This window comes from Vanessa cardui, chromosome 9 (genome assembly GCF_905220365.1).
Source record: "Vanessa cardui chromosome 9, ilVanCard2.1, whole genome shotgun sequence".
In the NCBI taxonomy this organism is placed as follows: Eukaryota; Metazoa; Arthropoda; class Insecta; order Lepidoptera; family Nymphalidae; genus Vanessa; species Vanessa cardui.
Window position 1 is genome coordinate 11,845,580 of NC_061131.1, and position 23,629 is coordinate 11,869,208.

Here is a 23,629-nt window from a genome sequence, read left to right on the forward strand (position 1 = left end):
TTATTAATATCTTTAATAATTCTGAATTCTTGAAGATTACAATTATATTATAAATATATTAAAGATACGTAGTCCCTAAAAAAATGAATTTTCAGGTTGAAACGTGAATTTTTGAATTTTTCGTGAAACGCAAATTTATCAAAAGGAACAAAGCTCAAAATATAATTCAATTTTAAAATAAATATTTGAGAATATTGTAAATTTAATTTTTTTACATTATATTTAAATTATCCAATTATCTAAGTTTACGGTTTTCTTTTAATTCGATTTAAATGACTTTTCAAATGTTACAACACTACCAGTTGTCAATGAGGATGACAATTAATATGACAAGTGACAGCTAAACTTTCTTATTTCACAGTAATAAACACTTTCAAATATATTTAAATCATCCCTTTTCCATTTTCGTAAAATTATAAAGTTAAATACAGTAAATATAAAATGTCGGCGGAGAGCTCGCCGATTAAATCTTCAAGATCTTTAAACAAGCTTGAAACTGTGGAAGACTTCGAGAGCCAAGTAGCTATTTGTTGTTACATTTGCACCGCCTACTTTTATCTTAACGTTATCATCAATTAATTATTTACATTTTAGGATACATTGTTAAAACATGTTGACATAACAATTGTGGAATCTGAAAAGCGCGCTAACGGCACCTTGCATGTTCGTGATCACTACACCGTGTATCTTATTGATCTCAAGTAAGGCCTCATATCATTGTTTTCTTAGTATTAAATAACTCTAATCCCTTATTACTTCATGTATTCTTTGCTTATAGATTATTTTCTTAAGATTCTTAATACGCATAACAGTGTGTATTTCTATGTATTTTAAATTACTCTATGTATTAAATTAGTGTCGAAAGGAGTGTTATTTAAAAGATCGTAATTTGTTTTTCCAGGGTCACAGATCCGGACTATAAACTTGTACAGTCCAAAATCAGTACCATTTGGAGGCGTTACACAGAGTTTGAACAAATTCATGACTTTCTACAAGTCACATATCCCCATGTAGTCATTCCACCATTGCCAGAAAAACGGGTATGGATTCATATTAAGAATTGTGCATTTATACCCATCTGCTATTCATAATATTGAAAACAAAGTGCCCAGTGTCACTATGACTAAGCCCAAAGTGAGAATAGTTCATTGTACATTCAAAGTAGTCAAGTGTTAAACTCTTAGTACCTTTTGAATCTAAACATTAAATCACTGCAATGCAATATGTCATTCTTGATCCGTAAAGCAGATTATTGCTCAAATTGAGCACACAAATAGATCTTAAGGTGTGAGTCTTTTCTTACCCCGACTGTATAATAATGTTCACAACAAATGCTCTTATAATACAAACATTTTTAATATTCTTAGTGGTAGCTAATTACAGACACAAGATATACATATTAATATATTTAAGTGTGCTAGACTCTCTGATTGATATTAAAAAATTTTCCTATTTATAAATTCATAATTAATTGTAAAAAGAGTTCTAGTTATTATGCATACTATTGTCTATGCTTTAGTAACCAAGGTTAGCTAAGCACTACAATACAAAAGCCTAATTCTGTACATATATTAAGCAATATTATTTTATATTAATTTTATGTTAACAACTCTTAATATGTAGCCTAGATTTACATATATATAAACTAACATGTTGGTGATTACCCCTGGGTTGTTTCTGGAATTAATAATCCACTGGGAAAAAACAATGTTCCTGTTTATAATGTATACACCCTGCAACTTCAACAGTTATGCATTATTTGCCCTGTGCAACAACAGCCTAAAAGCAATTATCCATAAAAATGGAATAAGCCAAATATTAGATACATTGAAACAAAAACAGTTGAAAGTCTACACGAAAAATGTAACATTTTATTGATAAGACTGAATTGAATTTTAATTACACATTTTACATAGATTATATTATGAAATATTGAGTGTTTGGATAATCATATATTTTTGTATTTACTTTAAATTAAGGCATTATTTGATAATCAAAATTGAAATTTAATCTTTTATGAATTGCAACATTGAATAAAACCGCAATGAGTATTAAACCTGAGCTGAGATGGCCCAGTGGTTAGAACTCGTGCATCTTAACCGATGATTGCGGGTTCAAACCCAGGCAAGCACCTCTATATATATATATATATATATATATATATATATATATATATGTGTGTGCTTAATTTGTGTTTATAATTCATCTCGTGCTCGGCGGTGAAGGAAAACATCGTGAGGAAACCTGCATGCGTCTGATTTCATCGAAATTCTGTCACATGTGCATTCCACCAACCCGCATTGGAACAGCGTGGTGGAATATGTTCCAAGCCCTCTAGTTAATGGAAGAGGAGGCCTTATCTCAGCAGTGGGAAATGAACAGGCTGTTACTTTACTTTACTTTACTATTAAACCAGAAGAAATCTTAAGTTATGAACATTGTTATTTTTTTAACTAGGTATTGTATGCATGGCGTAAATCAGACACAACAGACCCAGAATTCATAGAGAGAAGAAGAGCTGGCCTCGAGAACTTTCTCCTGCGTGTGGCATCACATCCGCGCCTTTGTTTCGACGATCAGTTTATTAATTTCTTACAACAAGAACACGGCTGGAGGGAAACTATAACTGACAGCGGTAAGTGATATTGATAATTATTATTATTCATCAACAACAACAGTCTTTCGATTTCAAAAATTTCCCACTGTTGGTCTAAGGCCACCTCTCCCTTTGAGGAGAAGGTTTGGGATATATTCCATCACTATTTCAATGGTGGTTGGTTATTTATCTTTCTACAATAAAATACTTTTTTGCTCATAAATTATCTTTATGTATCTTTATGTACATGTAAGTGTCTGTTTTTTGCTCTCAATAGTAATAATTTTGTCGACCTCTGTTTTCATGGGTACGCCACTCCGAGATCCTGGGTTCGATTCCCGGCTGAGTTGATGTACATTATCATTCGTTTTCTATGTTGTCTTGGGTCTGAGTGTTTGCGGTACCGTCGTTACTTCTGATTTTCCATAACACAAGTGCTTTAGCTACTTACATTGGAATCAGAGTAATGTATGTGATGTTGTCTCATATTTATATTTATAAAAAAATTATAATTGTGCTGGAAAATTAAAGAGGTTATGTTTTGTTGTTGAAAGGCTAATTAATAGAAACATCTTGGACTCAAAACCACTTGGTCTAGAATAGACTGGAGTGGTCAATACTTCTGTTAGTATTTATTTGCAGTTGATTACTTATAATTAGGAAGCTCATTTGCTCATACAGCTGCCTATTTTATAAAACCAAAGTGTAAAGTAAAAGATTACTCTTATGTTTTCTACATTTATATTTATATAACGTATTTATATAATATTATTTATATTTTATATAATAGTATTTATATATAATTTATTTATATAACGTAAAAAAGTTATATATGTAACCTAATGTATCTTCTATTTATTTACAGGATACTTATTGCAGGCTGAAAATAAATTAAAGTCACTATCAGTATCCATTAGATTAAAGAAACCGGATCCAGAAATTGAGGGCGTTAAGAACTATGGAAGGCAATTGGAAACTAATTTAGGCAATTTTCTATATACGAGGTACATTTGCATATAATAATCTTGAAATATTTAATATCAATTATTATCGATTCCTTATCTTTATTAATCTGTCTTTTCAACTGGTATGAAAACGATTTTATTGCAATTTAATTTAAAAAAATAGCACATTTTAATTTATCACTATCATTATCACTACACAGTATAAAACAAAATCACTTTCTCTGTCCATATATCCCTATGTATGTTTAAATCTTTAAAACTACACAACGGATCTTGATGCAGTTTTTTTAATACATATAGTGATTCAAGAGAAATGTGTATATGTATATTGTATAATACATACACAATATACTAGAAAACACTGATAATTTAAGAAGTTTTAAATTTTGTTGTATTTTATAAATATTTTCTCCGTTCAATTAATTTCAGGTCGAAGATTATAGAAAAAAACTACGCCCTATGTAAATTACACGCGAACTATGGTAAATTATTCAGTGAATGGAGCGTCATTGAAAAGGATATGGGCGATGGGCTGCAAAAAGCAGGACATTACTTTGGTAAGAAACTGTACATCTTACGCATATCTGTTATTTTACCAAATAAACCACTGAACTATATATATGCTGATTAACGAGCGTATAAAATAGGGGATCTATGAAAAAATTGCCTTGGCGGTAGGGATTTGTGCAAACCCGCCTAGATGGGTCAACCATCCACAATAGCAATTCTTATTATTGATAGATTCCAGTTTGAGGGGTGAGTGAGTCTTTGTAAGTATAAACACAAAATACATAACAAATTCCACGGTTGGTAGCGTTTTGGCGATGTCAGAAATTGTTAATAGATATTTCTAAAGGAGCTCGTGATTGGACGTCGGTAACCATTTACCACTTGTTCGTCCTAATTATGTCATAAATATTAAAACAGATTAGACGTGTTCACAGTCAAAGGAAAAGCTAGTCTCTATGTTCCTTTAAATGTATAGTAAGACACAAATTAGATGTAGCATCGGAAAATGCAATGGAATGAAAATAAAACCGATTACTGCCGATTTACACAACCAATAGAAATAGCTCCCTATCGCGCCATTCGACGCTATTCGTCGCTATAGATTCACGCGTCAGAGAAAGCAAGTGCATGTAAATCGACGCGTCAAATTGACGAATATACTAGGTCATATGATATTACAAGTTATTACGTTTGTGCGAAGATCATATTCGCGTGAGAAATAAATATTGATAATTAGGGATGGCGTACTTAATTCGGATGTGATCGGTTTTACGAATTTTGCCGATGCGACATCTTAGTTGTGTCGTACTATATATACATTTTTTATAGATTCAATAGCAGATTCAATAGAATCAGTGGCAGAGGATGAAGAACAATTAGCAGATCAACTTAAGGAGTACCTCTTCTACGCTGCAGCGCTGCAACAGCTGTGTGCGAACCACGAAGCGTTACAGCGAGCGCTAGAGAACGCGCACGACGCTTTAAACAACAGGTGAGATGGAGAACTTGTTAGATTTCAAGGTCATTTTTGAATAACTAGCTATTTGTACCTTGCCCACTTTGCTCAATATGTGATTAGTGTATTGATTTAATGTAACAGTCTTTTAATGTACCACTGCTGGGCTAAGACACCTCTTCTTTCGAGGTGAAGGTTTGGACCTTCGCTAATATGAGTTAATGGATTACTTATTTCATTCCATAACATATGAATTTAAGAAAAAAAAAATATTTTTTCAATTATGTGTTCTTTATTTAAATTTAAGATAAAATTGAAGAACATTTTAAAGTTGAAAAGTATCTCCAGACACTAAACGCCAAGATTACATAAAAGGTTAAGTCTCTGATAGTATCCAGCCTTTGGGCTCTATTTTTCCCACAGTAAATTCCAATAATATTTGTTGTTAAACATTTAGTTCCTAATGAACGAAACATCAATCAGCTTATCTTTATTATGAGGACGTAGCTCAATCAATGTTCAATGAGAGGTAGGAAGTATGTGAGTGTAACATTCCGCACACGAGATACACGCGGCTCGTGTGCGTGCGTGTGTGCGTGCGCGCGTGCGTGTGTGTGTGCGTGCGTGCGTGCGCGCGTGCGTGTAGTGCAGCGGGCGCGGTTGCAGGCTGGCGGAGCGCACGCGCGCGGCTGCGGGCAAGGCGGGGCTGATGTCGCGTCTCTTCGGCGGCACCGACCCCGACATCGTGCGCGACCAGAGCACGCGCGCGCTCGACGCCAAGATCCGCGCCGACCGCGACGCCATCACGCGCGCCGCCAGCGACCTCGAGTGAGACCCACAACAATTATATACACTGTCTCCGCTTCATAGTTCCCTTTTGTTTTTGAACTAGATTAGGCGTGGGACACACTTTTAGAACTATAGTTTGTTCGCGTTAAGAATGCAGTGAGTTGTCATTGTTTACCGGCTTTACTCCGCCCCCTGACCGATCAAATCTTTTTTAACAGCAGGGTGAAGGTGTATGCATATTTGTGTTAAAATTTCAACAAATTGTATTTGTTTTAAAGACTAAATATAATGAATTTAAAAAATACACATTAAAATAAAACATCGAATCGGGGTGTTTAATCAACAAAATTCTTAACACTATATACAATCGTTTGCGAATTTTCCCATCGCGATGTAGAAATTTACATATTTTGACATAATCAGTCATCTAGTAGCTATAGGTTACATTAATTATTACGTGTACAGCTTGAATAAATTAAATATATAAATAAACAAAATTTAAATTATAAAAATAAAAATATCAGTTAATAATTAATTAAATGTGAACTTGACTTTGTAATTTGAAAAGATTTGATTGGTCAAAGGGGGCGGAGTCAGGCCGGTAAACAATGACAACTCACTGCATTCTTAACGCGAACAGACTATAAGTAATTTTATCTGTATATGTATATAATATAAAAGGTGAGTCTGTTTTTTGCTCTAAATAATAATAATTCTAATTTTGCCAAAGGAAAGTTTAAGAGGTTATCTTTTGCTGTTGAAACATCTTGGGCTCAAAATCACTTGGTCACAATCACAATCACAAAATCACTACATAAAATATAAGATATAAAAAAAAAAACGTTGGAGAATAATGAAATGATAAAATTGTTATTAAATATCCCGTGTGAAACAAAAAATATTTTTTATTAATATCATATAAAACCGTATAAAAAAGAAAGGGACAGAGAGAAAGAGTAACAGGTTATCTTCAGAGAGCATAATTTTTTATCCTTTCGTGACCATTTCTGCCACTTTACTTTAAACCGCAAAAAGGAACTTCCTTCCAATAATATCACACATAATATATAATACATATTTTAGTAGTAAATGGGTATTAGACTGAGATGCCTAGAAAATAGCAAACTATAACTCCATCCTTTGCAGTTTAAAGTACTTACTTCAAAGCATTTACTTTACTATTTTTTAAATAAGTTTATACATCACATATTCACATTTGCTTATAGACATTGGTATGGGAAAATAACCCCTATTGTTTTAGTTTATAAGATCCAATATTGCGTGTATGAGTGATAAATACATTGAACTAAATTGGTATCTTAATAAGTGACACGGGTCACTATTAACATTGTATAACCACACAGCTCCATACATTCATAGTTTGTTATAATGTTCATTTGAAAATGAAATATTTTATTCATATGCTAAGTACACTTCTTTCTTGTAGCTTTAAAAAGTGCTATGATAATTTACTGGTGCTAAAATTAACTAATATGGTTTTGTTTATATTTTTAGAGACTTTACAAAAAAAGCAGCGGTCGAAATAGAACATTTCCAAAAGCAAAAAGACAAGGATTTGCACGAATCTCTCGTGGGATTCATCACTTTACAAGTCAAAGCTGCGAAGAAGGTAAATGTTTTTGTATTTATATTATGCCACTTTGTTACAAACATGGCAAGGTGAATAACATTAAAAAATCCTTAATGCGCCACAAGCCTTGGTAACTAAGATGTTATGTCCGTTGTTGCTAACATGGCCTCATGGGTTGTACTTTCCAAAATGGTACAATGCCCTTTACAACAGTGTATTTTGATGATTTATGTTAACTATAAAGTTATATATTAAGTACATATGTCAATTTAAATCTGATATTGTATCATGATAACAGTTAACTCTAATTTAGAAATATACTAATTTAATTCTTTAAAAGTATGTGTAATTTTTGTCTCTTCAAAACAGTTAGTAAAGTTTATTTAACATTATACAACAGTTAATAAAACTATTATGGCTACCGAATATAAAATATCCCATAGTCGCTGATTATTCTTGCGAATTTGCAAATTTTGACAATCAATAAGCAAGTGTGCAATATTAGATTGAACTATTTATTTCAGAATCTTCAAGCGTGGACACAAATCAAAGAATGCCTTCAGAACATGCCTTGAATACTTCACAGCACCGGCACACACCAAATTACCTGCTATTTATATGACTAGATAAGGGGCATTAACACTTTTATATCACTTTTAATAGATATTCAATTATTGTAATAATTTCTTTATAATGATCAAGCATGTGTCATCGAGTGATTGTGTGTATTCCATATTTAAAAATTGCCATCAGCTGAATTCTGTGGATATTTGTTTATACTGAATCGGTGACGAATGTTCAATAACTATGCTGTTGTGGTATACATATAGTGCCGTTATCTACCTAAATTAAATTGACAGTTAAGAGCAAAAAAGTCAGTAAAAATATAAATCTATGTAACTTATTGATGATAAAAACATGAAATTATTTTCAAAACTAATAAAGATATCAAAAAACTGTATTTAAGTCGCAGGAGGTTGATTTTCTTACTAATATGCCGTTAAAAGTGAAAATCGATTAGATGTCAGTTAACGGCATTATAGATATACCGCGGCCGTGTGTTGGTTTATTTAAAGCTAATAATGAGATAAATTATAGGAGACTGTTTGAAAAAAATTTTTTTTTTAATATACTTTTCATTACAAAAAGGTATGATATTAAAAAGTATTTTGTTATGCTTAGAACTGTTTGGTATATCAAATCGCAGCTGCACATTAAAAAGGCTTAATTTTTTTTCCAATAAAAAGTTATTATGGGGCAGGACTACTCAGCAAATATTTTATATAAGCAATAGAGAGTTACGAAAAAGATTAGAGACGTTGTTTCAACAAAAATTGTATTCGGATAAGGTATTTTAAACAATTTGAAGTTTGATCTTTGCATAGAAATGGATTGAAATACTTTTGTGCCTATTTATACATTACATACTGTCAATATTGCAACAAAATAAGACATTGTTTGCAAGATTATGGGTGGAATTTTGGTCATTCAGAAGAATTTTCCTATAATTTATCACGAAACTTAGATACAAATTTAATTCCATTTTTATTTAATGTTGTAGGATCAGCAGTCTTAAGCTTTGTAAGTAAAGATGGTGCTAGTGAGGTGAGCTGTCAAAATATATAAACGCCATTGGTTGTAAATACAAAATGGCGTCATCATCCACCAATCACAGGCTTACCTTGCTCGTAGCGACATCTAACAGATATTTATTCGCCTGTTCAAACTATTTAGTATACAGTGTACAGTTTAAAAATGTAAATTTTATATTATAAAATTATTTAAATATAGATTTTTGTTTTATTTATACTCTTATACTAAGGTGACCCTATAGAAATTTACGGACGTAGAAATCAAAACATTTCATTTTTATTTATAATAATTATAAATCGGAAAGTACCTCTATCTGTCTGTGTATTTGTCTGTTTGTTGCTTTATCAAAATCAAGAAAGCCTAAACGTCAAGGACATTGGCTTTTTTCAATAGCACTTGAAACGCGAGCGAAGCCGCGGACTTAACTAGTCATTACATGATATGGAACAAAGTCGCCTACCGCAATCTGCCCCTATTTATTGTTTAAATCTTTAAAATTATGCATGACTGATGTGTTTCTCTTTAAATGGATGGAATAATTAAAGAGGATGGTTTTTGTATACAATACATGCGTACTACAAAAACGAAAAAACATAGAGCAGTAGTTCCCAAACTTATTTTTCTCGTGGACCACTTTCAAAATTTTGTTGGTTTCGATGGAGCGCCTGCTGCTACATTAACACTTTACTTAATAAAAGAATAGAATTACAAGAAAAACTTAATAAGGTAATATAACTATGCTTACATTTTTGCTTTTTACTATCAAAAGCAAATACATTTTCGTGGACTCCCATTAATACCTTATGGACCCCTATTTTTATTCTCGCCTACGTAGACACCATCACGTCTCCCGTGGATTCCTGGGGGTCGACCTGGACCACTTTGGGAATCACTGACATAGAGCATTGCACCCGTGTGAAACCGGGGCGGGTCGCTAGTTTCATATAAATACAAAAGGTAGTTTATTTGTTTCGGTTCCACGTCTTAATTAACCAACCGATCATCTTTAAGCGCGTACACGTGTATGCTACACGTGTAGGAAAAGAGCAAAGGGTACCTAACAGCTGACCTCTAAGACTCGATCGCGGAAATTAATGCATGACGATAATTTAACACGGAAAGCCGCCGTTGTGACTGATATAAATCTATACTTAATACTAGATACTGCATTAATCATAATATTGATAGTCTTTTTAAATCAAAAATAAACTTTATTCAAGTAGGCCTTCACAAGCACTTTTCATCCGACTTCCAAAAGGAGGAGGTTATCAATTCGTCTGTATTTTTTTTTTTATGTTTGTTACCTCATAACTTTTCACTGGGTGGACCGATTCTGATAATTTTTTTTTTTGTTTGAAAGGTAGTGCTATCCGTGGGGTCCCATTTTAATTTTATTTTTTTCCGATGATGGTATCCGTATGAAAACGACATAAGTCTTAAATTTGCATTATGTATATGCGCGACAAATAGGTGAATAACTGAAAATCACTGTAACCAATTTTGATGATTTTTTTTATTATAAAATATATATATACTTCAAATATATACTTCAAGGGTACTTTGGTGAAAGTTTGGTAAGGTTCCGAGCATAGGATCCATGACAAAGTAACGGAACGGAAGGGAACGGAACAATTCTGAGGCGCATGTTAGTGATACTCGGTCGAATCTTTTATTTATAGATTATTTGGATATTTGAGTCACCTTCCGTAATGTGGTTATGTTTATGTACTTATCATAGTCGAATATTATAATCAACTAGCTACCCACCCCCGCTTCGCACGGGTGCAATACTGATACTAAATATTGTATACTACAGAATTTGTTTATTTACGACATCACATTGCAAACTTCTAAAATTATCTGTGTTTCTTTACTATATTGTTCATGTATTATTTATACAAACCTTCCCCTGGAATCACGCTATCTATTAAACAAAACCGCATCAAAATCCGTTGCGTAGATTTAAAGATATAGGGACAGAGAAAGAGACTTTGTTTTATACTATGTAGTGATGGAACTCCTATACGGCTCACAGTTAGGGTGCGATTTGGGAAAGAATTTCTTACTGTCTTTAATCAAATTTTGTGTATATGATGTGATGCCATATGATGTACGACATATATTAGCTCTTTGGCAATGTTTTTTTACTGAGGTCGATTCCAGCTCTTTCGAGGGTGGTATATTGTAGTTTATGCCGCATGACGTATTAAAGCCGCATTTTCGAAAGTCTATTTTTGCTTTATTCGAAAGTTTCTTTTGAAGTAGTAGTAGTACCTAGGAGGAATATAAAAGTATGTTAAATATGCAATTATGAATCGTCATTTTACAATTAAGTGAAACTACCACCGGTTCGGAAAACAGATCCTACCGAGGAGAAACGGCAAGTAACTCAGAAGTTACTCTTTTTTCAACATTTAAAAAATATAAGTCATGTCAGTTAAATACAATTTAAATTAATATATCCTGCTTGGAAGTCAACAGGTATTAACTCGACGCTTTTTTATTATCTACAAAATCTTGTATCGAATAATATGCCTTTTTAACCAATGTATTTTTTATAAGCGATTTGAATTTACGAAACGGTAAACCTAAAAAGTCATGGGCCGAAACTAGTTTCAGATATTTTCAATTCTTTGTTTGTCAATATGCGTTTTATTTTGTATCGAATAATATGCCTTTTTTTATAATTTCCGTTGCTGTGGTTGTGACAAGCCGCACAACGGGCGTGTACGTATTCTGTATTAAGAAATACAAAACTTACGCCACAACGTTTTATGTCAGAATGTGATATGCGACATTGATAAACAATTATAAAATTTATAGACGTATCAATACTCAGATACACTTATCAAAATAGCATATCACCACAAGTGTGTTGTCAAAAAATTGCAAGTGGGTAAGTCCTTGCAAAACGAATTGTTATCTTTTTCTCTAAATTATAAAGTTTTTTTTTTATGGAATAGGTTGGCGGACGGGCATATGGACCACCTCATGGTAAGTGGTCACCATCACCCATAGACAATTTAAGAAATATTAACTATTCCTTACATCGTCAATGCGCCACCAACCTTGGGAACTAAGATGTTATGTCCCTTGTGCCTGTAGTTACACTGGCTTACTCACCCTGCAAACCGGAACACAACAATACTTCGTACTGTTGTTTAGCGGTAGAATAACTGATGAGTGGGTGGTACCTACTCAGGTGGGCTTGCACAAAGCCCTACCACCAAGATATCAAGTATTGTCTTGAGATCATCTATCGAAAGTCAAACTATCGATAGGTCTGCAACACCTCTTCAAATGTATAAAGAAATGTTATTGCGTCATTAAATCATGAAATAATAAGTCGAACAACTAAACCGTCATACAGCATACTGTATTGTTGTTTAGGGACATTTTAAAATGATTATAACAAACTGATAATTATATTGACTTACTTTATTATTGCATCACTACATATTATAAAACAAAGTCGCTTCATAGGGACAGAGCTATGTCCTTTTGTTAGCTTAAATCTTTAAAAATACGCAACGGATTTTGATACGGTTTTTTTTTAATAGATAGAATGATTTGAGAGCAAGGTTTTTGTATATAATACATGGACAATATAGTAAATAAACACTGAAAATTTTAGATGTTTGTAATGTAATGTCGTTAATAAACAAATTGTGTAGAATATTTATAATAGGATTGTACCCGTACGAAGCTAGGGCGGGTCGCTAGTTAAGTATAATATTCGGATTATTAAATATTATACAAATATGTTTTTAAATGAATTATCGACATTTACAAATCGCCTGGAGGAAAAAATCGACATCACGTGTTATTTTGAATTATAAATTCTCAATATTAATGGAATAATTAAAAAAAATAAAATTTTAACAAAAAGAAAAACCGACTTCAAACAAAACACTATTTTAAAACAAATGAATATGCACGAAAAAGTAATAAAAATAATTGCGTATTCAACATATTTTTTAGAGTCTTCCTAAGTTAAATGAAATGAAAAATATTAGACTACTTAAAAGTCGATTAACGATTATATCATGTAGTTATAATTATTGGTATATTTGGAGCCGGTGTCAGCCACGGTGCCCTTGCCCAAACAATCAAAAGAAAAAAGCGATACGAGCCCCTTGATTGATCCAGTATATTATTGTGTAAAAGGTAATTTGTAAAAAACATATTTGTTAAAGTATTCTCGTATTGTTTTTTGATAGATATACTGTAGGGTTTTATTGGCTGACACCGACTCCAAATATAACAATAATTATAACTACATGATATAATCGTTAATCGACTTTTAAGTAGTCTAATATTTTTCATTTCATTTAACTTAGGAAGACTCTAAAAAATATGTTAAATACGCAATTATTTTTATTACTTTTTCGTGCATATTCATTTGTTTTAAAATAGTGTTTTGTTTGAAGTCGGTTTTTCTTTTTGTTAAAATTTTATTTATTTTTTGATTTTAAGTGAAGCTGATGTTGACTAACTAATTTTTTTTTAATATGGATAGATTAAGCGTTCCGTTTATATGAGTCAGAAACTACTTCGAGGACAATTTCAAAGGAAACTTGCGAATAAAGCAAAAATAGACTTTCGAAAATGCGGATTTAATACGTCACGCGGCGTAAACTACAAGGATCCCTCGAAAGAGCTGCAATCGAACTCAGCAAAAAAACTTTGAAAAAGACCAACTATATTTCGTACATCATATGACATCACATCACATACACAAAATTTGATTAAAGATAGTAAGAAATTCTGCCCCATATCGCATCCTAACTGCGAGCCGTATAGGAGTTCCATCACTACATAGTATAAAACAAAGTCGCTTTCTCTGTCCCTATATCTTTAAATCTACGCAACGGATTTTGATGCGGTTTTTTTAAAAGATAGTGTGATTCTAGGGGAAGGTTTGTGTATATAATACATGAACAATATAGTAAAGAAACACTGATAATTTTAGAAGTTTGCGATGTGATGTCGTATATAAACAAATTCTGTAGTATATTTAGTATCAGTATTGCACCCGTGCGAAGCCGGGGTGGGTAGCTAGTTGATTATAATATTCGACAATGATAATTACATAAACATAACCACATTACGGAAGGTGACTCAAATATCCAAATAACCTATAAATAAAAGATTCGACCGAGTATCGCTAACGTGCTCCTCAGAATTATTCCGTTCCCTTCCGTTCCGTTACTTTGTCATGGATCCTGTGCTCAAAACCTTACCAAACTTTCACCAAATTACCCTTGAAGTATATATTTTATAATAAAAAAAGAATTATCAAAATTGGTTAACGTGATTTTCAGTTATTCACCTATTTGTCGCGCATATACATAATGCAAATTTAAGACTTATGTCGTTTTCACATGGATACCATCATCGGAAAAAAAAAATAAAAAAAATGGGACCCCACGGAAAGCACTACCTTTCAAACAAAAAAAAAATTATCAAAATCGGTCCACCCAGTAAAAAGTTATGAGGTAACAAACATAAAAAAAAAAATAAAAAAAAAAAAAAAATACAGACGAATTGATAACCTCCTCCTTTTGGAAGTCGGTTGAAAATATATAACAAAGTAATGTTAAATTGTAAACTTATAGGTAGTTTTCCTTCCTCGGAGTGCATTTTTAGAAAAAGTCGTCAAATATTTGGTCATCTTTCAGCTGAATTGGTATATTTATATTGTAATGTAGTTCGGCTATCTTCGTAGTATGTTTTTCATATTTATATATTTTATGTCATACAGCATGTTTTTTGCGGACATAAATACTTCAACGTTCAAAATCAAATAGGCTTTTACAAGATCTTTTGAATCGTAATTTAAAAAACTACTATTTCAAGTGAAGTTACAACTGGTTCGGAAAGTAAGTTGATTCTACCGAGAAGAACCGCCAAGAAACTCAATAGTTAGGTATTATAACCCTCTCCCAAAACTCTTTTTCTTCTAATTTCGTTCAGAAAATATATTATTAATAACAATATAATGTTAATGATTCCCAAACATTTTAAATACTTTGATGATCAGTCACGATGACTGTTTAAAATTGTGTAGATCTGATAAAATTGATATAACATTTGTAACCAGTCATTCAATTTTCGGCTCTGCAAAGTCACCGTGTCATCATCATCATCAGCCCGTTTTTGTCCACTGCTGGGAATAGGCCTCTCCAAGTGCACGCTACTGTGGTCTTTCTCCGGCTACTCGCATCCAGCTCCGGTGCCTGAGGACGTCCTACACTACCTTCACCGTATCATCTATACAAAATTCTTTTAGTTTTTGATTTTCAGAATAACATATTCACAAATTATTGAATAAGAGTAGGAAAAAAATCTTGTACAGGGCCTGTATATGCATGGTTACCGACGTCCGTACACATAACATAGCGCTCCGTAGTTTTATTGATTATTAAGTGGCATAGCAAAAAAATAAAAGAGTACAGTGTGATACTCGCCACGGGCGATTAAATTATACATTATTAAAAAGAAAGTGAAAAAAATACTCCTACATTAACTTATATGAATCTTTATAATAAAAACAAAAACATTATCAACCATATATTATAACATAGCTTACTACAAATTAAAAATAAATGAACCAATGAAATAATGATCACACATATAAATGCAATAATAAGATTCTTATAAATATAAAACAAAAAAATTAACTTGACACTATTTAAGCAAAGAGGTTAACATTTTTTTAAAAAACTATTGCTATATCAATGTTATAAAAAAACAAAAGATATATTTAAATTAATTAATTAATATATGTATGTATATGTTTTGACTCGATACAATAGGATAGTCAAAAGAGATTATTTTTATGCATTCACACACAGAATAATATATCAATTTAATTATGTACATGATTATGGAATTTCATTTGACAAAAATAATTGAATCAGATTTTGCCTGTGATAGTTTTAAATTTTAAATTACAAGATGAATAATTAATAGAATGGAAAAAAATATATATGGGTACTTTAATTACAAAACAAGCGTATTATTTTTGACAAGGTCTAAACAGTTTTTATTAGATAACTCCATTTATTTTCTGATATAGAGATATGGCTAGTTTTCCACGATATTAATTATTTCATCCACACAGCTTTGTATTTATTTATCGATTTCAGGTATTGATAACATTTGACCTACATACAAAAATACCATCAGGTTCACTGAGTGAACATTAGTAGTATAGTAACTATAGTTAACAATATCGGCTCAGTATTGAAAACTCTTTTGTGTCCTCTCTAAAAATTACTATTTATATTATTAATATGGGTTTCAAAATTAAATATCATAATAAAAAGCTGCTAAACACCAGCAGTGCCCTCCAAGATGCCATGTCACTCTTTCAACCAGAATGTAGGTACTTTTTTTTTTACTCGCTGGAAAACTCATTACGCGCTTCTCCCACTTGATGGAAAGTGGAGGGGTGTGTGTGACTCCCCAGAGCCCTGAACGCCGAGTGCGCCCAAGCACACCGGGTTTACCCACTAAAAAACCGGCGGTAATCTCTCCGTCTTTCGGCAGACGCCACGGGATCGCTTACGCATGCTACCGTGACGCCCTGACAGAATGTAGGTCCTGAGGATCCCTCTAGTGTTGGTATAAGCTTTCTATGCGGGGAAGAAGTGTACATACCTTTTTCTTCCCAGTCTTCTTCGACGAAGAAGGTGAGTTAAACATCTTCATACTAATTTTCTTCTTTTTGTTTCACAAAAAAATATAACTACTGCCCAGCACGACGCGCCATCGAGCTCAACAGACTTTAGTGTACCTACATTTAATTATTTTAATATTATTTTTATCTAGAAAATTATCTATACATATTTTAAAAATGGAGTGTCTGTTTGTTTATACACATGTAGATCAAAATAACATTTTTTACAATTTTTGTCCCTTTGTTTGTCTATCTGTTTGTGCCGGCTAATATCTGGAACGGCTGAATTAATTTTGATAGGACTTTCACTGGCAGACAGCTGATGTTATGAGTAGTAACTTAGCCTACAACAATTTTTTTTTGGTTAAATTCAAACGCGCTCGGAGGCATAGATTGTATTTAATAACATAAGAATTACTATAATAAGGTCGTTAAATATATATAAACATGAATTAAACATACTTACTGTTTACTTACTAGCGGCGTTATCCGTTCAATCGCAATACTAATAAAACTGATCATTAGCGCGGTATTCAAAATATTTTAAGGCATTGAACGCCCCCATTCTGTCAAGGCATAGGAAATTGTCCCAAAACACGGCATTTAAGGAATGACGATGCCCCGTAGTTAAGGCTCTTTACGACTGTCTTCGGACTGCCGATTTATAACTGACCGAACATTTGGGTTGGGAGCTTTATGGGTTTATTCATTTTTAATTTCCTTTTCGCTGATTTAATTAGTAATCAAGACTGATTTGATGTGAAAACACCTCTAGATGTATAGGTACATATTATGAAGTGAAAGTTTACTTTGGAGCCTTTAAGGCTCAGTTTTGCAATATGAGAGATTCAACATATTAATTGTCAACAATTACAATTGACTCGTCAGTACTCTATTACTTAATTTATTTTACAAACGAGTTTCGTTTACATTTTTACGACCAGTCAAATTGCAAATGTCCATGGGCGATGGTAATCACTTTTCATCTGGTAGCCTCCTGCTCGTTTGCTACCTATAACATAAAAAAAATTGAATTTGATTTCCAAAGTAACTTTCGTTGTGTTTTGGAAGTCATTTCCTTTCCAGATTTTTGATTTATAATTGTGTCTTATTATAATAAACTAAATAATAATTATACGAAAAAAAGTTTTTTTTACTAATGTGTGAAGTGAACTAAAATAACAAATACTTGTATGTGGCCAAGCGTGTGTGTAAGTGTATGTCTGTATATATGTATTTATGTGTGATGTTGCGTGCTTTGAGAGGGTTTAATTATATATGTGTATATGCAACAATTGAAGTCTAATTACAGTTTTTTTAAATTACAATAGTCTTAAGTCAACAATCAGTTTCCTCATAATCAAAAACCAAGCCATATTTTAATTTATATTTGCTAAATTCCTTATCATTATCATTACATAGTAAAAAACAAAGTCGCTTGCAGTTGCCTGTCCCTCTATATATATGTCCCTTTAAAATTACGGAACGGATTTTGATGCGGTTATTTTAATATATAGAGTGATTCGCGAGGAAGGTTTTAGTATATAATACATGGACAATACTGTAAATAAATTATCATTTCAGAAGTGTCTTATCCGATATATATCAAAGTAATGTATATGTAGCGGTTTGTATTATTTAATAAAAAAAAGTTTTGATTTTGTATATATTTTCTGTATTTAGTATCAGTATTGCACCCGTGAAAAGCCGGGGCGAGTCGCTAGTGACTATATAAAAAACTCGTTAAGAACTAAAAATTATAATAACTACCTACTACTACCTACCTACCTACTAATAAATCATATATCATATTAAAACATCAATAGATAAGTTGTAAAGTGGATAACATAACTGTATATTTAATTCTATTAAGTTGACAACCTTTGTGTTGGATCTTATTTCCGATAGTATGCATTCCGAATAGCTGATAACTTAAAATTACATTAAATTTAATAAGACGATGTATATGTGCTTTTAACACCCATTTAAAAAAGGAATACATTCGATATATTTCCACGTTTAAAAACTATTTTTTTTTAATTTTTATTTCGTATTTTTTAGCTACAGTTGACTACATCTGAGCCATTAATAATTCGTATACGTTGTCGTTCACGAATCGATTGAAAATGGGTCAGTTCTATAACAAACGGCCAATATCGATGCACGTATATTTGATGCCCTTTCTGTCTTAAAATGAAAATATAAACTAATATAAACCTAGATATCGTTAAATTGTGAACCAGGATAACCATTGGAGATTAATTCATCGTTATCAGTGGAAGGATCGCGGAATAATTTTCGTTGTATATATTAAAAAGGTTAAAATGAGGCACCAACATGTAAATGTGGATTACTGGTCTATGTTTCAAACGATGTTCACGTATGGGGTCCTGACGATATTATGCTGGGTTATGATAAGATTGTTCCATGCTGTTTTTACCTTACCAAGGAGGCTTCAAGCGCAACAGGAAAATATTCAGAATACGCTTAAAGAGCTTCAGGTGAGATGTTTGTTATGACGCAGTAGCTTGACGTTCTATGAAACTAGTATATATTCGCAACATATATGAAAAATGGATTTGTATGCAATCAAAGCGAATGATTTATATACATTTGATGAAGTTAAATTATCATTTCGCGAATATAATGTGTCTTTGATTTATAAATAATGATTATAGTATACATAATACTTGTATTAGTGAATAGACTAGTCATATATTGTATGTAAAATCTAAAGGAATAAAATATACATATTAAGTAAACAAACCTAATTTACTTATCATTCATGTTATACCTAACTAAAATATTGTTTGGTTAACAGATAGTTCTGTTAATTTTAAAACTTTATTGTAAAATAATAATAGTTCTTTTAAATATTTTAATTATATTTTAAATTACAATAAATTGAACTACAAGCCAATCTCCTACAATGCAATATATTTAATTAAGACATTTAGGGCTTTTTATTTATTTATTTTAACTTAGAACTCTGAAATCCAAATCAAACTTTCTTTATTCAAGAAGGCTAAGTTTTTGAATCATCATTATTTAGTAACATCTATTCTCATATTCCAAATAAGAAAATAGTTCTGTCTCTTTGACTGTACGTCTGTCCGTCTGTCTGTTTCTCTTTCAAGGTAAAACAACTGAAAACAATTAGATTAAATTCGATATATGCCAAGTTTTAACCCCTTTTGTAGATTATATTTTTATGCTTAACTAACGCCTGGAAAACAACGCCTAAAACGCGATCGAAGTCGCGTGCGATAACTAGTATCACATATAAAGCTACCATTCAAAGATGAATGCTTTAAACAATACTCATATTCATGTGTATACGAATTTATCTTTAAAATCTTAAGTATAAGATCTCTTTCAACTGTAATTACACTGAAGACACTATTATTTGTAGTGTAGCTGTTGATAAGGCGATTGCAGGTATATAAAGAGATAAAACCTACCCATTATAAGTAGTAGCAAGGTGGTAGAGTTTTTGTAACAAACACAGCTAAACAGCAATGCGTATTATATTATTATTATTATAAATAAAATAAAATATTACTCTGTTTCGGTATTTGTGATGAGTGTTGTAGCACTGGATTGACATAACATCTCAATGATGATTATTGCCGATGGTTTTAAAAATCTCTCTCTGATTGGGTGAGTCTGGAAGAGATGGCTAATTAGCCATAAGTCCGCCCGTTGTACAACACATTTAATCTATTTTTTTTTTAATTTTTTATATTCTATTTTACGTTTTTGTATGTTATTAATTTTGTGATACTTTATTTTTTGTTTTTGTTGGTGGTGTGCAATAAAGTATAATTCATTAAGCATATCTCTTATTGGGCTTAACATTAGCTATTTACTTACTGGACTAGATCAGTCTAGTCCAGTAAGTAAATACTTACTAACTTAAAAAAAAAAAACATCGTGGTATATTCTGAATACTAACAAAATATTATAAAGACTTAACTTTAAATTAAATTAAAAATAAATCAAATCCATTACTAATTACTATATTTTTAATTAAAATATATTACTAGCTGTGCCCGAGACCTTGCACGAGCTTAAACAAAAAAAAAAAGTTATTGTAGCCTAAGTTACTCCCTATTAAGTCAGTTCTCTGCCAGTGAATGTTCCGCCAAAATCGGTCCAGCCGTTCCAGAGATTATCCGGAACAAACAGACAGACAGACCGACAAAAATTATAAAATATGTTATTTTTTTTATGTACCGTGTATAGATACATATGCATTGGGTAAAAAGGGCCATTTTAATATTACAATCAGACACACCCATTTTATTATATGTATAGAATAATTGTTATTCAATATCCAATTAATTGCAGAATATTGATAGTCATGAAGCACACAAAACGAAAATGGTTAGTTAGAAAAATAAAATATTCCGATCAAGCTCAGAGACGAAGCCTTAGGAGAGACCACCGTCCAGTAATGAGCGATTAAAAACAGATGATTATGCTGATAAACCAATTTCTAAGATATTTAACAATATACTCAGACCGACAAACGAAATACTTTTTAATAGAGCCGCTCTTTGACTTATCATTATTAAATAAAATAAACACAATTCTTGGTGGAAGGGCTTTGTGCAAGCCCGTCTGAGTAGGTACCACCGACTCATCAGCTATTCTACCGCCAAACAACAGTACTCAGTATTGTTGTGTTCCGGTCTGAAGGTTGAGTGAGCCAGTGTAACTACAGGCACAAGGGACATAACATCTTAGTTCCCAAGGTTGGTGGCACATTGACGATGTAAGGAATAGTTAATAATTCTTACAGCGTCAATGTCTATGGGCGATGGTGACCACTTACCATCAGGTGGCCCATATGCTCGTCCGCCAACCTATACCATAAAAAAAACACAAACTGATATAAAAGTGTTTACTTAATATGTGTTTACAGAAGCGGTTTCCTGACCTTAACATAACGGCGGAAGATTTGGCGAAGGTTGGAAGTGAAATGGACGAGTTGTATGAAAGAGATCCAGGGAACGAGAATGATGAACCCAATGAAGAAGAGGAAAAGGAGAATGAGAAGCCGGAAGAAAATAAAAAGGATGACTAATCACTCTATACTTGATTTATCACAATTTTTTCTCAATTCACAATTTTTCGATTCATTTTTAAATGTAGAAAATCTCACTGTTAAATAAAGCTATTTTTAGAATTATAACGCATATTTTTCAAACCAACAGAAAAACAAAAATATATAAGTAAATTAAAAAAGGATTTAATTAAAACTATTGTTTGACATAATTGTATGAGTATTCGAAATTTAAATTAAAATACAGTTCCAGAATTAAAAATCTACGCTTACACTGCTACAACGTGCGTACTTTATATTTAGTTTCAACGATTACTCATAGATGGCGTTAAAATAAACTAATATAAAAGCTCGCTGGACTGGGTCGGAGGCGTGGTTAATGCGAGCGAGCTTTCACCCTGTCTTTATTTTATTGATCGCACCACTCACTGTTAAGCGTAAATAGTTTTAAAAGCCGTTTTCGGCTTTATACTGTTATCTGTGTTATGCTGGCCGCTGTTCACTGTACCACGATAAATAGATAACATTTATCTAGTTGTGAAAATGAATAAACAATCAGTTGTTGAAACGTATTGTCATATGTCGGACGCGTTAATATTGAGTGTTGTTGAGTGATCGTATATAAATGGATAGAGTGCGTGAATTCTAAATAGATCAAGATGACCAGGTCGAGCTACAGGCCCTTGGTTCCGAGGTCTTCGAATAATTCATTGGAAAACCGGGAAATCGGGTAAGTACCATTCCAAATAATATATCATATTATTTCTATAAATAAGCCTGGAATGAAACGGCCGTTCGTTGTTATCAATGTTTTGTATAAATATTTCTTTTAATGAGTTAGGCTTATTATCAACACCGTTGATTACAGAGTTCATTACACCTTACTTTTCTTGTTTTAAGGAACAAGCTTTGCAGGCAGTTGTATCTTGTGTCATGCCGCCTTATACAGTTTAAAAAAAAGGTAGTTAAAACCTTATTAAAATACCAGTTTATTAATTCCATTTATAATAAAACTTAATTAAAAAATATTTTGCCATCTTATACGCGAGATAAAATAATTGATATTTAATTCATATTTAATTAATGAATTGAATATACAAGAGTCATTAAGAATATTATAATATTTAAAAATGTTATTTAACCTATTTATTTATGCTGCGTAATCCAAGTGCGAGAATTTCAAGGACACAAATCATATTTGGGCTAGATAAAATGTTCAAGCGATTAAACGTCGAGCTAATAATAATAATTTGCTAATATCATATAAGGAAAATATATATAGGTTATAACGCAATTATTTAATAACTGTTTTATAAAACAAAGGGTTTCGCAGTGATTTCAAATATTATGCGAAATAGTTTGCAAAGATAAGATATGAGAATAATTTCTAGAACTTTTACGCATTCTATTTTTGAAATTGGAACACATTCTATTCAAAATTAAAAAAAATCGTAAACAAAAACAAATGTAAACACATGATAATAATTTCGAGAACTTTTATGCATTCTATTTTTGAAATTGGAAAACATTCTATTCGAAATAAAAATAAAAACAATGTTTTTTTTTTAATTTATATGTCTGTAAGTAGTAGAATATACGAGTAACACTCCAAGAAAAGGTAGGTTATTACAGCCGATCGCCTGCCTGGCGCCAATAATACTTTTGTTGGTTAGCCGCCATTATAAGGGTTGTTGAAGGTGAAGAGCTTAAATATTTAGAGCGTTCTTAGCGAAATTTTTTCCCTTTTTATTCAGAAAACGATTCTAAGTAACACCTTCAATTTAGTGGTAGGGTTTTATGTAAGAACGAAAAATTGTAGGTTAAACGTATAATATAGACATGCTGATGTTCCTTTAACGTTAATTAGACAATGTTTGT

The 23,629-nt window shown here is 32.0% G+C and overlaps 3 protein-coding genes across 3 annotated transcripts in view; all 3 read left to right on the forward strand.

Moving 5' to 3' along the window:
• The first annotated feature begins 321 nt into the window (after positions 1 to 321).
• LOC124532541 (sorting nexin-4-like) lies at positions 322 to 8,268 on the forward strand. The gene is made up of 10 exons (XM_047107489.1): positions 322 to 519; positions 595 to 701; positions 902 to 1,040; positions 2,458 to 2,635; positions 3,462 to 3,600; positions 3,991 to 4,118; positions 4,900 to 5,062; positions 5,693 to 5,854; positions 7,331 to 7,445; positions 7,931 to 8,268. The coding sequence occupies exons 1-10, from the start codon at positions 442 to 444 to the stop codon at positions 7,979 to 7,981; spliced, it is 1,260 nt and encodes a 419-aa protein (XP_046963445.1). The 5' UTR covers positions 322 to 441; the 3' UTR covers positions 7,982 to 8,268.
• A 10,564-nt stretch (positions 8,269 to 18,832) lies between these two features.
• Positions 18,833 to 21,870, forward strand: LOC124532590 (RING finger protein PFF0165c). Its single transcript, XM_047107568.1, has 2 exons — positions 18,833 to 19,184; positions 21,611 to 21,870. Exons 1-2 carry the CDS (start codon positions 19,008 to 19,010, stop codon positions 21,770 to 21,772), a joined length of 339 nt encoding a protein of 112 aa, XP_046963524.1. The 5' UTR covers positions 18,833 to 19,007; the 3' UTR covers positions 21,773 to 21,870.
• A 292-nt stretch (positions 21,871 to 22,162) lies between these two features.
• Positions 22,163 to 23,629, forward strand: part of LOC124532305 — a 113,739-nt gene continuing 112,272 nt past the window's right edge. Inside the window, exon 1 of the mRNA XM_047107151.1 lies at positions 22,163 to 22,481. Coding sequence (XP_046963107.1) covers positions 22,411 to 22,481 — 71 coding nt within the window. The 5' untranslated portion in view covers positions 22,163 to 22,410. The remainder of the gene's footprint in view (positions 22,482 to 23,629) is intronic.